This window comes from Myotis myotis, unplaced genomic scaffold (genome assembly GCF_014108235.1).
Source record: "Myotis myotis isolate mMyoMyo1 unplaced genomic scaffold, mMyoMyo1.p scaffold_m19_p_14, whole genome shotgun sequence".
Lineage (NCBI taxonomy): Eukaryota > Metazoa > Chordata > Mammalia > Chiroptera > Vespertilionidae > Myotis > Myotis myotis.
In genome coordinates this window covers 24,384,464-24,399,468 of record NW_023416318.1, presented here as the reverse complement: position 1 = coordinate 24,399,468, position 15,005 = coordinate 24,384,464, and the positions used below count along the sequence as shown (strand labels likewise).

Below are 15,005 nucleotides of genomic sequence, written 5' to 3'. Positions count from 1 at the left end.
ATTCGTGCGGGGGGGGGGGGGGGGCGCGTGTTTTCCCTCAGCCCAGCCTGCCCCTCTCACAGTCCAGGAGCCCTCAATGGATGTCCTACTGACGGCCACAGTCTGGCAGCAGAGGCTCGGAGCAGGCAGAGTGTGTGTGTGTGTGTGTGTGTGTGTGTGTCTGCTGGGGGCCTGCCCCAGCCACACTGTGGAGGCTTGGAGCAGGTGCCCCTCTGTGTTGATTTCTCAGGCTCCTGGCCTCCACTGTGTGTTTTTCTCTCCCTTGAGCTGTGGCCAGGGTGGGGTGCTGCCTGCAGGCTGCGCTTTCCTGCTCATGGATCACCGGATCACTGCAGAGACTGGGGGCAGGCCCTGCTGGGTGCTGCCTGTGGGGAACTTTCCTGCTCTGGGATCGCCATGGCGATCCCAGGAGCAGGCCCACCTGGGGGCAGGTAGCCCTCCACACTTGCCTGCTCTGGGATTGCCATGGCGATCCCAGGAGCAGGCCCAGCTGGGAGCGGGGCTTAGGCTGCAGGGGCTTAGGCGGCACACGGGGGTCCCGGCTGGGGTGGGCTTAGGTGACTTGATTGCACCGCCTAAGCCCGGCCGCCCAGGGCCGCACACGAGGTCCGGATGGTGTCTGGCGCTGGCCAGCCCTGCCTGCAGTATGCAAGCAGGAAGTGAAGCGAAGGTACGGTCAATTACCTTTTTTGTCTTTTATTAGATAGGATTCGTATTACAACTGTAAACCTACTTTTGCCCATCCTGTATTGTTTTACTTTGTAGTGTTCCATTAATTCATGTATGCTTTCTTCATTTTTTTTCATTCTCATGTTCTCTGATTTTTTTCTATTACTTGATCGATTCTGCTGTAGAAGCTATTTATTGATCTTCTTCAGTTCAGTCATTGTATTTTTCAGCTCTAGGATTTCCTTTGGTTCTTTTCTATGGTTTCTATCTCTTTGTTGAATTCATTTTGTTTATGTATTGTTTTCTTGATTTCATTTAGTTATCTAATTGTTTTCTTGTAGCTCACTGAGCTTCTTCTTTAAGATAATTATTTTGAATTCTTTGTTAGGCAGTTCAAAGTTTTCCATTTCCCCCCAAATTTACTTACGTATTTATCTTTAATACTTTAAATGTTATTTTTCAATTATAGTTAAATTTAATATTATTTTATATGAGTTTCAGGTGCACAGCATAGTGATTAGACAATCATATAATTTGCCAAGTGATGCCCCCAATAATTCTAGTACACATCTGGCACCATACATAGATATTACAATACTAGAAGCCCGGTGCACAAAAATTTGTGCACTGGCGGGGGGGGGGGGTGGTGTCCCTCAGCCCCACTTGTGCCCTCTCACAGTCTGGGACCCCTCGGGAGAGAACGACCTGCTGGCTTAGGCCCACTCTCGGGTGGCAGAGGGCAAGCCGAATCCCTAGGTGCCTGGCCCGCAGCCCCTGGTCGGGTTCAGAGCAGGGCCGATTGGGGATTTGGGGCGCCACCCCCTGTCATGCACAGAGCAGGGCGGATCGGGAGGTTGAGATGCCACCCTCAGTCACGCTCAGGGTAGGGCCGATTGGGGGGTTGGGGCGCCGCCCCCTGTCACACTCAAGGCAGGGTCGATGGGGAGATTACGGTGCCACCCCGTCATGCACAGAGCAGGGCGGATCAGGGGGTTGTGGTGCCACCGCTGTCACATACAGAGTTGGCCGGTCAGGGGGTTGGGGCGCTGCCTCGTCACGCACAGAGCAGGGCCCATCAGGGGGTTGGGGCTCCGCACCCTGTCACACACAGAGCAGGGCCCATCGGGGGGTTGGGGCTCCAAACCCTGTCACACACAGAGCAGGGCCGATCAGGGGGTTGGGGAGCTCCCCCCTGTCACGCACAGAGCAGGGCCGATCAGGGGGTTGGAGAGCTCCCCCGTCACACACAGAGCAGGGCCGATCAGAGGGTTGGGGAGCTCCCCCTGTCATGCACAGAGCAGGGCCGATCAGAAGGTTGTGATGCCACCCTCAGTCACACTCAGGGTAGGGCCAATTGGGGGGTTGGGGCGCCGCCCCCTGTCACACTCAAGGCATGGTCGATGGGGAGGTTGGGGTGCCGCCCCGTCACCCACAGAGCAGGGCCGATCAGGGGGTTGGGGCACTGCACCCTGTGACACACAGAGCCGCAGGGCGATCAGGGAGGTGGGGAGGTCCCCCCTATCAGGCACAGAGCAGGGCTGATCAGGGGATTGGGGCACCTTCCCCTGTCAGGAACAGAGCAGGGCCAGTAGGGAGGTTGTGGCCCCGCCCCCTGTCACACACAGAGCCGCAGGGCGATCAGGGGGTTTGGGCGCTGCCCCCTGTCACGCTGCTCCAGGGGTCAGGCGGCCTCACTGATCCCGGTGCTGGGAGGCATATTACCCTTTTACTATTAGGATAGAGGCCTGGTGCACGGGTGGGGGCCAGCTGGTTTGCCCTGAAGGGTGTCCTGGATCAGGGTGGGGGTCCCCACTGGTGTGCCTGGCCAGCCTGGCTGAGGGGATGATGGCTGTTTGCAGCTGGTCCCGCACCCTTCAGGGTGGGGGTCCCCACTGGGGTGCCTGGCCAGTCTGGGTGAGGGGCTGAGGGCCGTTTTCAGGCTGGTGGGTGACTGAAGCTCCCAACCGCTCCTTTTTCCTTTTTTTTTTTTATTCTTGGATTTATGGCTGTCACTGGAGCTGAGAGCTGGCTTTAGCTGTGAGACCTCGCTGCTGAAAGCAGGTTTCTGGCTTTGTTTACTTTCTGTATTTGAAACTTTGTTGCGACTCCAGCTCTGAGATCCCAGCTGACTGAAAACAGGTTTCTGGGGTTTTGTTTAGCTTCTATATTTGTAACAATGTTTCTTAGCAGCTCAGAGCCCAGCAGCCGCAGGAGGAGAACATTGGAGTCCTCCGTCACTGAAGCAAGCATGCCTACTATTCGTGTCAGTAGCCTGGCTGCCGGCCGCCATCTTGGCTGACAGTTAATTTACATATCGCCCTGATTAGCCAATGGGAAGGGTAGCGGACGTACGGCTAATTACCATGTTTCTCTTTTATTAGATAGGATTATCGACTATATTCCCTATGCTATAGTTCTTCATTTTTTTAGGGTCAGCTACTGGAGCTTTATTTTGTTTCTTTGGTGGTGTCAAATTTCCCTGATTCTTCATGAACTCTATAGATTTGTGTTGGTGTCTGCACATCTTAAGAAACAGTTATCTTGCCCAGTCTTTACAGACCAGCTTTGGCAAAGAAAGCCCTTCACCAGTCAGCCTGGCCAGAGGTTCTGGCTGGGCCAGCAGGTGGGGGTCTCTTACTGGGGTTCTCAGACCAGCTATTGAGGCTTGTGCAGTGGTATTTGTTCTTAGCTATTGCGAGATGATTCCTCAGTGTTCTGGCAGAAGCATGAAAAAAGTGATTCTCTTGGTAGCACCCTGAAAGGCTGGGGATATCAGACCCTCACTTTGCTTTTTTTTCCTTTCCCTCAAGGGAGAATTCATTGGTCCAGGGGATCTTTCTCAGCATAGTTCTGTACTGGCTTGGGGAAGGAAGGACGTGGGTAAAGTGAAACTGTTATTACCCCTTCAATGCATCTTTTCTCATTTCTGTGCTCCACCAAGGTGCTATAACCTCTCACCTGGATTCTCTAAGGCATGCTTCATTTCTTAATTAACACAATAGAGTAAGCCTGGTGAACTGAATAAATAGCTAAATCAAAAGACCCAGCCTCTAAATGCAGTACTGCCATAACCAGCTATCTAAGTGGCCCTATTAACTCCTCCAGGCCTATTTCTCTAATGGCATACCAAGGGAACTGGAAGAGAAGATCACCGAAGTTGGGACCACTCTGTCAAAATTCAAGCTAGCATTGCTAATTGTCTACTAGAGTTCTTTACTGACAGTAAAACACAAGTACAAATCCAATTTTCCTTAATCTGCTTATCCAACAACGTCATTACTCAGGCTAGAAAACTCATGCTCAAGCAATTGCAGCAAAATAACAAATATGTTAATACAAACTACCAGAAAATTCCTTCAGATGTCAAATGATAACTTGATCTAAAAATTTACAGCCGTGTTTGGGGGGTTCAGTTAGTTGGAGCCTGTACTGTACACCGAAAGACTGTGGGTTCAATTTCCATTCAAGGTATATATCAAGGTTGTGGGTTCAATCCCCAGTGGGTATGTGTAATAGGAGGCAGCCGATAAATGTTTCTCTCTCACATCGATGTTTTTCTCTCATATCAATGTTTTTCTCTTTCTCCAAAAATAAAAAAATATATATCCTCAGGTAAGGAAAATACATACATACATAAATGCCATTACAGAGTAAGTGCAATGAATTTATTGCAATGCTGAGGCATCAATAAATATTTTAGAGAACACTCTTTTAAATGTATAGTCTTAAAATAATTCCCAAACTTCCTTCCCATTAATGCTTGCTTATCCCGATGGTCTCTTTTTGTTTTATTTCTTTTTATATATACAGTACCACCATAGTAGCTCCTGCGATTATAACCTTCAAATGAGAACCAGCCTATAAATGGCAGCATCATTTAGCTGAAATGTTCTGACATAGGGGTCAAAATCCAGGGTCAGCAAACTACAAAACTACCTGGCTAATTGCCTATTTTGTACATATACTGGAACATGGCCAAGCCTACACATTTTCAAACTGTCTACGGACAGTTCTTACTATAGTGGCAGGGTTAAGTAGTTTTGACAGACCATACGACCCAGCGAGTCTTATTTACCTTAAGGATATTGCAGAAAAGTTTGTGCATTCCTTACCTAAGTAACCTAAATTTCAGTGAGTAACTATGGTTTCTAGGATATATTTCAATGTTTTAGTTATTTCTAAATCAAAGTTTTAGAGAAATGATTCTCCCATTTCATTATACTCGAAACTCATACTATTCTTAGAAGCAAACACTTAAAAAAAAAGTCTATGTGAGTGGGTTTAAGAATTTTGCTATGGGGGAGCAACTAAGATGGCGGCATAGGTAAACACCGGGAAATTATCGCCTCACACAACAATTGAAAATTACCGCAAAGGACTGAGCAAACATCATCCAGAACAACAGGAAGGCTGGCTGAGTGTAAATTCCACAACTAGAAGGAAAGAAAAGCACGCTGAGAGCCAGAGGCGCTGCGGAGGTGAAGTGCAGAGGTACGGCGGCGCGCGCGCGCGAGGAAAGGGGGTAGCACCTGAGGACGCGGCTGACTTTTTGAGTCACAAGCTCCTGACTGCTCTGAACTCCGGTTCCGGGAAGTCTCTGGGGACCCAGGACTTATACGGGGAGAGGCTGGTCTGTCCGGCAGCGAGCGAACTTGAGGGCGGCTTTCCCTCAGAGGTGCTTGCAGCCGTTACCGGAACACTGAGACGCGCGACTCCGGGCGGAGAATCGGCCATGGCTGCTTTCTCCGCCCTCTGACTCCCTGAGACCCCGCCCCACCCAGGCTGCGGCAGAGGCTTTTGCATGTGAATGTACCTAACTGCAGCCGAACCAGGCAGACCTGGAACTTTCAAGAGAAGGCCCAAGGCCCCGCAGCGGCTTGCATTGCTTCACAGCTGAGCCTCTTCGTGGCTCCTGCTGTGTGGCCTCAGGCAGAGGCTGAATTAGCACCTCCTTAGATCCAGGAGCCACTGTACCCAGTGGTCAGAGGGGGTCCATCCAGACTGCAACTCCTCAGATCCATAAGGGACGCACTCAGGGAGCAGACTCAGTGAGCACCAAAGCCCCACTGAAGCAAGTCTTGCCCCAGAAGGGTGTCTTCAGCACAGAAGTTCTCCCACTTTAGACACAGCTGATTCTCACAGCCAATTGGCCTGGAGGTCAATTCCTCCCAGTGATTCTACAACAACCAAGGCACCAAGAGTGCACCAAGAGTGTCCACCCCAGGTAACTGGGGAGGCTGAGCTACTGGGCCCTACAGGACACCTGGCGCACAGGGCCACTCTATCAACACAGGGAAGCTGCCAAAATGCGGAGACAAAGAAACAGGTCACAAATGGCAGAAATGGAGGAAAGCAAACGATTGGATATAGAGTTTAAGGCCACGGTTATAAGGTTTTTCAAGAATTTTATGGAAACCGCCGATAAATTTAATGAATCCCTCAATAAGTATAGGGAGACCATGGAGGACATGAAAAAGGACCAACTAGAAATTAAGCATACACTGACTGAAATAAAGAATAATTTACAGAGATCCAGCAGCAGAAAAGAGGATCCCAAGAATCAAGTCAAAGATTTGAAATACAAAGAAACAAAAAATACCCGACCGAAAAAGAAAAAAGAAAAGAGATTCCAAAAATATGAAGATAGTGTAAGGAACCTCTGGGACAACTTCAAGCGTACCAACATCAGAATTATAGGGGTACCAGGAGGAGAGAAAGGGCAAGATATTGAAAACCTTTTTGAAGAAATAATGACAGAAAACTTCCCCTACCTGGTGAAAGAAATGGACTTACAAGTCCAGGAAGCGCAGAGAACCCCAAACAAAAGGAATCCAAGGAGGACCACACCAAGACACATCATAATTAAAATGCCAAGAGCAAAAGATAAAGAGAGAATCTTAAAAGCAGCAAGAGAAAGACAGTCAGTTACCTACAAGGGAGTACCCATACGACTGTCAGCTGATTTCTCAACAGAAACCATGCAGGCCAGAAGAGACTGGCAAGAAATATTCAAAGTGATGAATAGCAAGAACCTGCAACCAAGATTACTTTAACCAGCAAAGCTATCATTCAGAATAGAAGGTCAGATAAAGAGCTTCACGGATAAGAAAAAGCTAAAGGAGTTCATCACCACCAAACCAGCATTATATGAAATGCTGAAAGGTATTCTTTAAGAAGAGGAAGAAGAAAAAGGAACTCTTACCATTTGCCACAGCATGGATGGAACTTGAGAGCGGATAAATACCACAGGATCTCACTCATTTGTGGAATATAATGAACAACATAAGCTGATGAACAAGGACTGATCCAGAGACGGAGAGGCATTGATTGGACTGTCGGGACTTGGAGGGAAGGTAGGGGAGGGTGGGGGTAAGGGGGAAAGATCAACCAAAGGACTTATATGCAAGCATATAGGCCTAATCAATGGACATGGACAACGGGGGGGTGAGGGCATGAGCGGGGGTGGGGGGGGTGGGGGGTAGAGGGTAACGTGGGGACAAGGACACATATGTAATATCTTAATCAATAAAAAAATATATAAAAAAAATAAATAAATAAAAAGTGCTATGAAAATGGAAAAAAAAAAAAAGAAATTACAAATACATTTACACATGAAAAAAAAAAAAAAAAAAAAAAGAATTTTGCTATACTGTGAAAAATATCCAGATTAAGAGCTGACATCTCAATTTTCTGATTGGGAAAGCTAGAGAATATACTTTATTTCATTGCTTCTAAGAAAAAATAATTTAACTTCTTAATATTGAGATATATTTTATAATCTATGGAATTAGACAGTTACTGTCAGCACAGTGGCAATCATGACAAAGTTATATGAAAATTTTCGGGTTGCTGAAACCGGTTTGGCTCAGCCGAAACCGGTTTGGCTCAGTGGATAGAGCGTCGGCCTGCGGACTGAAACGTCCCAGGTTCGATTCCGGTCAAGGGCATGTACCTTGGTTGCGGGCACATCCCCAGTAGGAGATGTGCAGGAGGCAGCTGATCGATGTTTCTTTCTCATCGATGTTTCTAACTCTCTATCTCTCTCCCTTCCTCTCTGTGAAAAATCAATAAAATATATTAAAAAAAAAAAAAAGAAAATTTTCCACTGACACTTTGAGTGGGGGAATGGGGGGATAATGGGGCAATAAGGACACATATGTAATACCTGAATCAATAAAGAAAAAAGAAAAGAAAACATTAGCTATATATAGTAAATAAGAGAAGAAGAATGGCAAGGGCAAGAATAATATTCTGAAGTAGAATAAAAATAACCGATGGATGTTGTGGAAACATTTCCATTTAAAAAAAATATATATAAATATAATAATTTAAAAAAAAGTCATGCACATGAAATTTACTCTGCAGCAACTTGAATGAAGGCTATAAATACAGAACCAATAATTCTTTCAATCCATTCTCACATGTTAGAAAAAAGAAACAATAGCTCCTCACATCAGACAGAAGAACTTAATGGTTCAACTCCTCACATTTGTGGAATGGCAAAACAGCCTAGACAAACAGAACCAAAACTCTTTGTAAAGTTGGGGGATTTTCTTGATATGATACACTGAATGAAATGTTAGTTCTGTACTATTCCTGAGACAAAGACATAATCTAAAGTGAATAAGGAGGAAACATTAGACAAATCTAAATTGTTGGATACTAGACCAGAAACTTTCCGTTTTTGTCTAGGGCCCTAGACTCTAGGCTAAAAGGGTATTACTGGGACAAGTGACAAAATCTGAAATTAGGGCTGTAGTTAAATAAAGTAAAAATGTTAATTGCCTAATTTTTATAATTATAGTGTGGTTATGTATGCAGAGATTTTAGCAGATAGACACTGAAGTAAATAGGGATAAAGGGATATCATGCCATCATTTCTGTACTTTATTCTTCAACGGTTCAGAACAAAAATAATTTTATGTATATGTAAATGTGTATATACAAATATGAGCAAAGAAAAAATGATAAAGTAAATAGGATACAAAATGTTAACTAGGGAATCTGGGGGAAGTGTATATGGGAGTTCTTTGTACTATTATCACTTTTGTATAAATTTAAAATTACTTCAAAATAAAAGGTTAAAAAAAACTGATGCAATTTTAGGAAATAAAATTTGATATGTTCAATACAAAATACTGAACAGTCAACCAACTCATGGAGATTAATTTATGTATTTTTAAAAACTTTTTATTACGGCAAATTTCACCCTCCAAAATTATTTTGAAGCGAATTTCAGATAAATAATTCTATAAATAATTCAGCATAAAATATTTAAAAGTGTTTTAAGAGTCCTTTAAAAAATGAAAATAAGGAATCCTAAAAAATAAACCCAACAACTATATTTAAATAAAAATAAAAAATCCCAATGCTATTGTCATATCTAAAAAAATTAACATGAATTTATTCCTAAGTGAGAAATACACTGAAAATACTTGCCAAAATAAGCAGTTCAGTAATAGCTGTATTACTTATTCAGTCAGATTCTAAAATAAGTTTTACTGGATGTTTCAAAGGCCATTAGCATAAAAATGTGAAATCTGTGGCATAACAAAAAAAAGACAGCAGTTACTGCTAAATCCACCCAAACAGCTTGGACAGAAATGACTACAATAAAAAATGTTAATATTTCCTAGTGTCTCAAACACATATGTTAATATTCATATCAGGAAGAACTTGAGTTTGAATGCTGTGCATTTAAAAGAACATCAAAATATCAACAGTCCACTGAATACACATGTAAGTTATTTTTTTTTCTTTTTAAAAGTTGAAGCCAACCCAATATAGAATTCAGCATGCAGGATCCTTTATTTTGAAATTTCAAAAAAAAATATAAATTATATTCTTTTGTGGGCTAAGAATTATTTTGAGGCAACAAGATTTTTAAGTTATAAAATTGTTAGATATCAAAATTCAGGGAAATGAAAGGCCTTGAAGACTATGATTGCAAGAAAAAAAATTGAGAAAGGGACTTTTTATAGTTAAAAATCAATAACTGCTTTTCTAAGTCTCATGCATCAATTAATTGTAAAAAAGAAAATAGTTCTACAAAATAAATGAATAAACCAGTGGTTCTCAACCTTTGGGGGTCAAACGACCCTTTCACAGGGGTCGCCTAAGACCATCAGAAAACACATATATAACTACATATTGTTTTTGTGATTAATCACTATGCTTTAATTATGTTCAATTTGTAACAATGAAAATACATCCTGCATATCAGATATTTACATTACGATTCATAACAGTAGCAAAATTACAGTTATGAAGTAGCAACGAAAATAATTTTATGGTTAGGGGTCACCACAACATGAGGAACTGTATTAAAGGGTCACAGCATTAGGAAGGTTGAAAACCACTGGAATAAACGAAATGTAAACAGACTCATAGATAGAGAAAATAGACTGCCAGAGGGGAGATGGGGGACTGGATGAAAAAGGTGAAGGGATTAAGAAGTGCAAATTGGTAGTTACAAAATAGTCACAGGGATGTAAAGTATAGCATAGGGAATATAGTCGATAATATTATCACCCAGCTGGTATGGCTCAGTGGATTGAGCATCGTCCCATGGACCAAGAAGTCTTAGGTTCGATTCCCAGTCAGGACACATGCCGAGGTTGCTGCTCGATCCCCAGTAGGAGGTATGTAGGAGGCAGCCAATAGATGTGTCTCTCTCATAGATGTTTCTACCTCTCCTTCTCCCTCTCCCTTCCTCTCTATCTAAAAATCAATAAAAACATATTAAAAAATAATATTGTAATAACTATGCTAAGTGACTACTGAAAATATTGGGGGAACACTTTGGGAAGTACATAATTGTCTAGCCACTATACTGCACACCTGAAACTAATACAAAATAATACTGTATGCAAACTGTAATTGAAAAATTATAAAAAAAACAAAACACTGTAATTGAAAAATTACAAAAAAACCCTTTCTGTTTCTAATAAAAACAGAAAATTAAGAATTCTTAGAATTAGTTGCTTATTCTTCTCATGGCCTGATTTTATAATGAATACCTTTAATCATACTCATCACTAAGGATGTATTACTGAGCACTAACTTCAAAATTACCTTTTGTAAAGGATGGCACTAAGATAATAATATCAACAGTGAGATAAACTAGATATTTATTTCTTTAAAGTCAGATTAGCATTAGTTGGGTTTTAAAAAACACCTTAAAATACTTAACACAAAATATGTCTTTTATTTCTTTTCTACTGCCTAAACTATGCCATTAGCCCAAACTGTTTCTAAATAAAATTGCTTTAAAAAAAACAACACTGGCAATATCTATGAAAGACAGACATAAAAATCTAAGTTAAGAGATTAAGCACAAAACATATGAAACAACTATAGTTTAATTCAATAATATAAGGATCAAATTAACACTGGGATTCAAAACCATTAAGAAGGAAATAATTAGCCTGACCCACATGGCTAAGTGGTTGAGTGTCAATCCATGAAACAGGAGGTCAAGGTTCAATTCTGGGTCAGGGCACATGCCCAGGTTGTGGGCTCAATCCCCAATGGGGGGAGTGCAGGAGGTAGCGGATCAATGATTCTCTCTCATCATTGATATTTCTATCTCTCTATCTCTCTATCTCTCTCTTCCTCTCTGAAATCAATAAAAAAATATATTTAAAAAATGAAGGGACATAATATTTGTTATTTTCTACTTAACACTAAAATAAGAAAGAGTACTTAAAATTACAGCTATATGTTCATATTGTCTTAAAAACAGTTTAAGGGAAAAGTGTAAATATTTCTGTAGTGGGAAAACACAATATTGGTCTTATTATTAAACATTCATCCACACTAAAAAGAAAATACACATTTGAACATAGTGAAAGTAACTTATTAGTTATACTTGGTACGTGCCTGACCTATGAGGCTTGAAATTATATTTCATTAGCACTTGAAAAGTTTTTTAAGACTAGTATGTAAGAATTTGATTCTATGATAATCATTTATTTCAATCTCAATACTAATTTGAATATGCTTTTTTAAAATAAACTGTCAATCCAATTGCCAACTGAATACTATGCAAATCAATTGGCACATATTCTGGGCTTGCCATAGTCACAAATGATTAGAAATTTATTATTTTGCTTCATAAAAGATTAAAATAATGGCCATAATTTTCTCTCAAAAGTTTGCAAACACTATTCTACAGATAATTCACATAAAACCAAAGCATTATTACTTACATCATCACTCTGCTGGGCTTCTTGCATTACGAACTCTCGGACCATGGATGGACTAAACTCTACTAGATAAGAAAATATATCTGTAGCAGCTGATCTGACTTGCAAATCATCCATGCCCTGATGAAAGGAAAACAGATTACTTAGAGATTGTTAACAAATGTTATGCTGTATTTTCTTTTTTCCCAAATCTATGTACACCTCCAACTTTTTGGATTTAATTGTATTGGAATCAAAATACATAACCTGTCATTTTACAAATATTAAAAAGTTTTAGATAGCTCAATGATTAGTTTCCACCAGATTTTATCACCATAAAAATAAATACTCAGAGAATTTAAATTTAAGCATCAGCATAGGATTATAAAGCAACACTGTAACAAAAGGTTGGTGTGTTGTTGTTTTTTTGGGGGGGGGGGAAGAATTATTGATTTAAATATATGCAAAAATGTGAATGATATCTCCTAGTTAAGTCTTTAAAACCTTACAGAATCTGTCTTTGATCCTGGATTTGCCAGTTACTTTACACCTTAGTAACTGATTTCTCAATTATGATTCTCCTATTAGAGGATGCTTTTGAAAACACTTTGGGTATTTTTACTCTTTTCTACAACTTAACTTTTTAAGGTAGTGATTCTGAATGTTTGTCCTCTTTCAACATGTGAAGAATACATGATTCATAAGTTACAAAATTTTCAGGAGATTCTGAAAACATTCTATGACTCAGCAGTTCTCAAAATGTGGTGCAGGGAATCCCTATAAGGAGTCTAAGATTCTTTTCAGGAAGTGTAAGAGATTAAAATTATTTTCATAATAATAATAAATACTAGGGCATTAATGGCCTCTTCACTCTCAGTCTATCACAAGTATAGTTGGGTTTTTAAGAGGCTACACAACCCGTGGTATCACAACAAATTAAATGCTGAAGCTACTATGAGACTCTATTTTCTACTAAGCCAGACATTAAAGGTATTGTTAGAAAATATGAAACAGGCCACGACCAGGTAGCTCGTCTGGATATGCCAAGATTGTGGGTTTGATCACTGGTCAAGGCACATATAAGAATCAATCAATGACTATATAAATAAGTGGACTAACAAATTGATGTTTCTCTCTCATTTTCCCTCTGCCCCCCCCACCCCAAATCAGTAAGTAAATTTTTGAAAAATGTTTAAAAAATATGAAACAATGCCATTCTTTTCACTTAAATATATTTTGTTTTAGAAAAATTATTTTTTCATGAAAGTTATATTATTTATGTTAACATATAATTGGGTGGTTATTTTAAAATAAGTCAATACTTAAAATATTCTCAGTTTTAATTTTTCATGTAATAAATATCAATGGATAAAACTAATAAACAAAAGTATGAGAACCACCGCCCTAATCATGAGCACCTTTGATTCAGTCTGCCCTCACGCCACTCACTGGTCTAAAAAGGAAAGACATTTTATTTTGTTTCTATGAAACATACTAATATGGTTATAGAAGAGAAAGTCTTATATGGGATTTTTATTCACCTGAAGCCATATTATATGCAAGTGATTACATAGTAATATTATAAATTTAAGTTAATAAAAATCTGAAGATTGAAAACACTTGTATAATTCACTATCAAGAGAAGCATAACTTAAATTATAAAATTCAATATACATTGCTATAATAAATACTTTTAATCCATAATATAAATCTATTACAAATTCTCAATTTCAAAAACACGAAGAAAAGCTGTATAATTACCATTACAATTTCAAGAGCAGGAAGAATGCCCAACTTTGCCAAAGTTTTAAAAAATGCATCTCTGTTTTGAGGTTGTAATGTCTGAGAAAATGCACAAAACTCCTTGAAAAAATTAACCTGTAATGTTAGAAAGTACAGTGAGACATTGATACACATACATGTAAACTTACGGCACACTGTAATGTGATAAACAACACCCTTCTCAAGGATTTTAAGTCAGCAATCTTTCATTACTTCTTAAAACCCAAGTACCTGATTATAATGTTTGAAAAATTAACAAACTGCTGGTAAACAGCAATTACTATTCTCTTCCCTCAAAGCATGGTTTTTATCTCAATAAAGTTATTATAAACACATTCATAAGAAAAAAATTTCCACGAAGCAATTATTTATCATTCATCTATTTAAGAAGCAGTCCCCTTGCCACTTGTTTAAAAAGAAAAGCATCTCTATACTGTATCTACAACCAAGAAAATGCATGAGTTTGTAGTTCTGTCCTAACATAACCCACATATCTGATTTTGGAATTTGTAAGACACACAGTTTCCCTCATGGAGTGGGGAACCCACATCAAAATATCTTAAGAAATTTCTAAAATATATAAAACAATGTTTGAGAATAACTATTTATAGCATAATTTAAGTACATATATTTTATCTCATACTCTAATTATAAAAAATTTTCTCTTAACAAATTCAAAATCAAAAGCCTGTATGCCCAAAGAGCAAGTGCTCTTTAAGGGTTTGAATTTCAAGAATAAATAAATTACCAATTCACGCCGTTTATCATCATCTGTAGCCTCATCTGTTAGTTGTGCAAACACTTCAGACAAAAACTTCTCATCTTCCTACATGAGAAAAAATATTAATTTTAAAATTAACATTAATTACTATGAAATATTAAAAGTATGAATTATACTCATTTATATGATATATACAAATTATGTTTTAATATTCAAAACTTGACTATACCATTCATTATTAGTTATACATACATTAATATTTCATGTAACTAGAAACGTCAACTATAAAGAACTCTTGGAAAACAAAAATAAATATTCTAGAAGTCATGCATAAACACTCATTTACTTTGACTTAGAGCCTCTTTAGCTCTCTTTTGGGGTCTATTTACTCTCAATTTAAACATAATTCAAACAAGTTTGAAGATCTTTAACCCATAGCAGATTAAAACATTTTTTTGTGTGTGTGCCGCATAATTTTAGTAATTAGCTTACATGTAACATGAGATGAAAGAGGTTGAAAATCATTGGTGTAGAGTCTTACATGTTCTGTGGTCTCCAAGGATACCACTGAACAAGAAAACACTACAATAACTGCCTTTCATACTACTGAGATGAAAAAGGTTGAAAATTGCTGGTGTAGAGTCTTA

The 15,005-nt window shown here is 39.5% G+C and overlaps 1 protein-coding gene across 6 annotated transcripts in view; it reads right to left on the bottom strand.

The window, feature by feature from the left end:
• The window catches only part of PPP4R3B (protein phosphatase 4 regulatory subunit 3B), a 54,100-nt gene that overhangs the window by 19,968 nt on the left and 19,127 nt on the right, over positions 1-15,005 (bottom strand). For all 6 annotated transcript variants that reach the window (XM_036334514.1, XM_036334511.1, XM_036334509.1 and 3 more), the window contains exons 5-7: positions 14,386-14,463; positions 13,617-13,733; positions 11,880-11,996 (exon numbers count right to left, since the gene is read on the bottom strand). In XM_036334514.1, the coding sequence (XP_036190407.1) occupies positions 11,880-11,996; positions 13,617-13,733; positions 14,386-14,463 (312 nt within the window). The remainder of the gene's footprint in view (positions 1-11,879; positions 11,997-13,616; positions 13,734-14,385; positions 14,464-15,005) is intronic.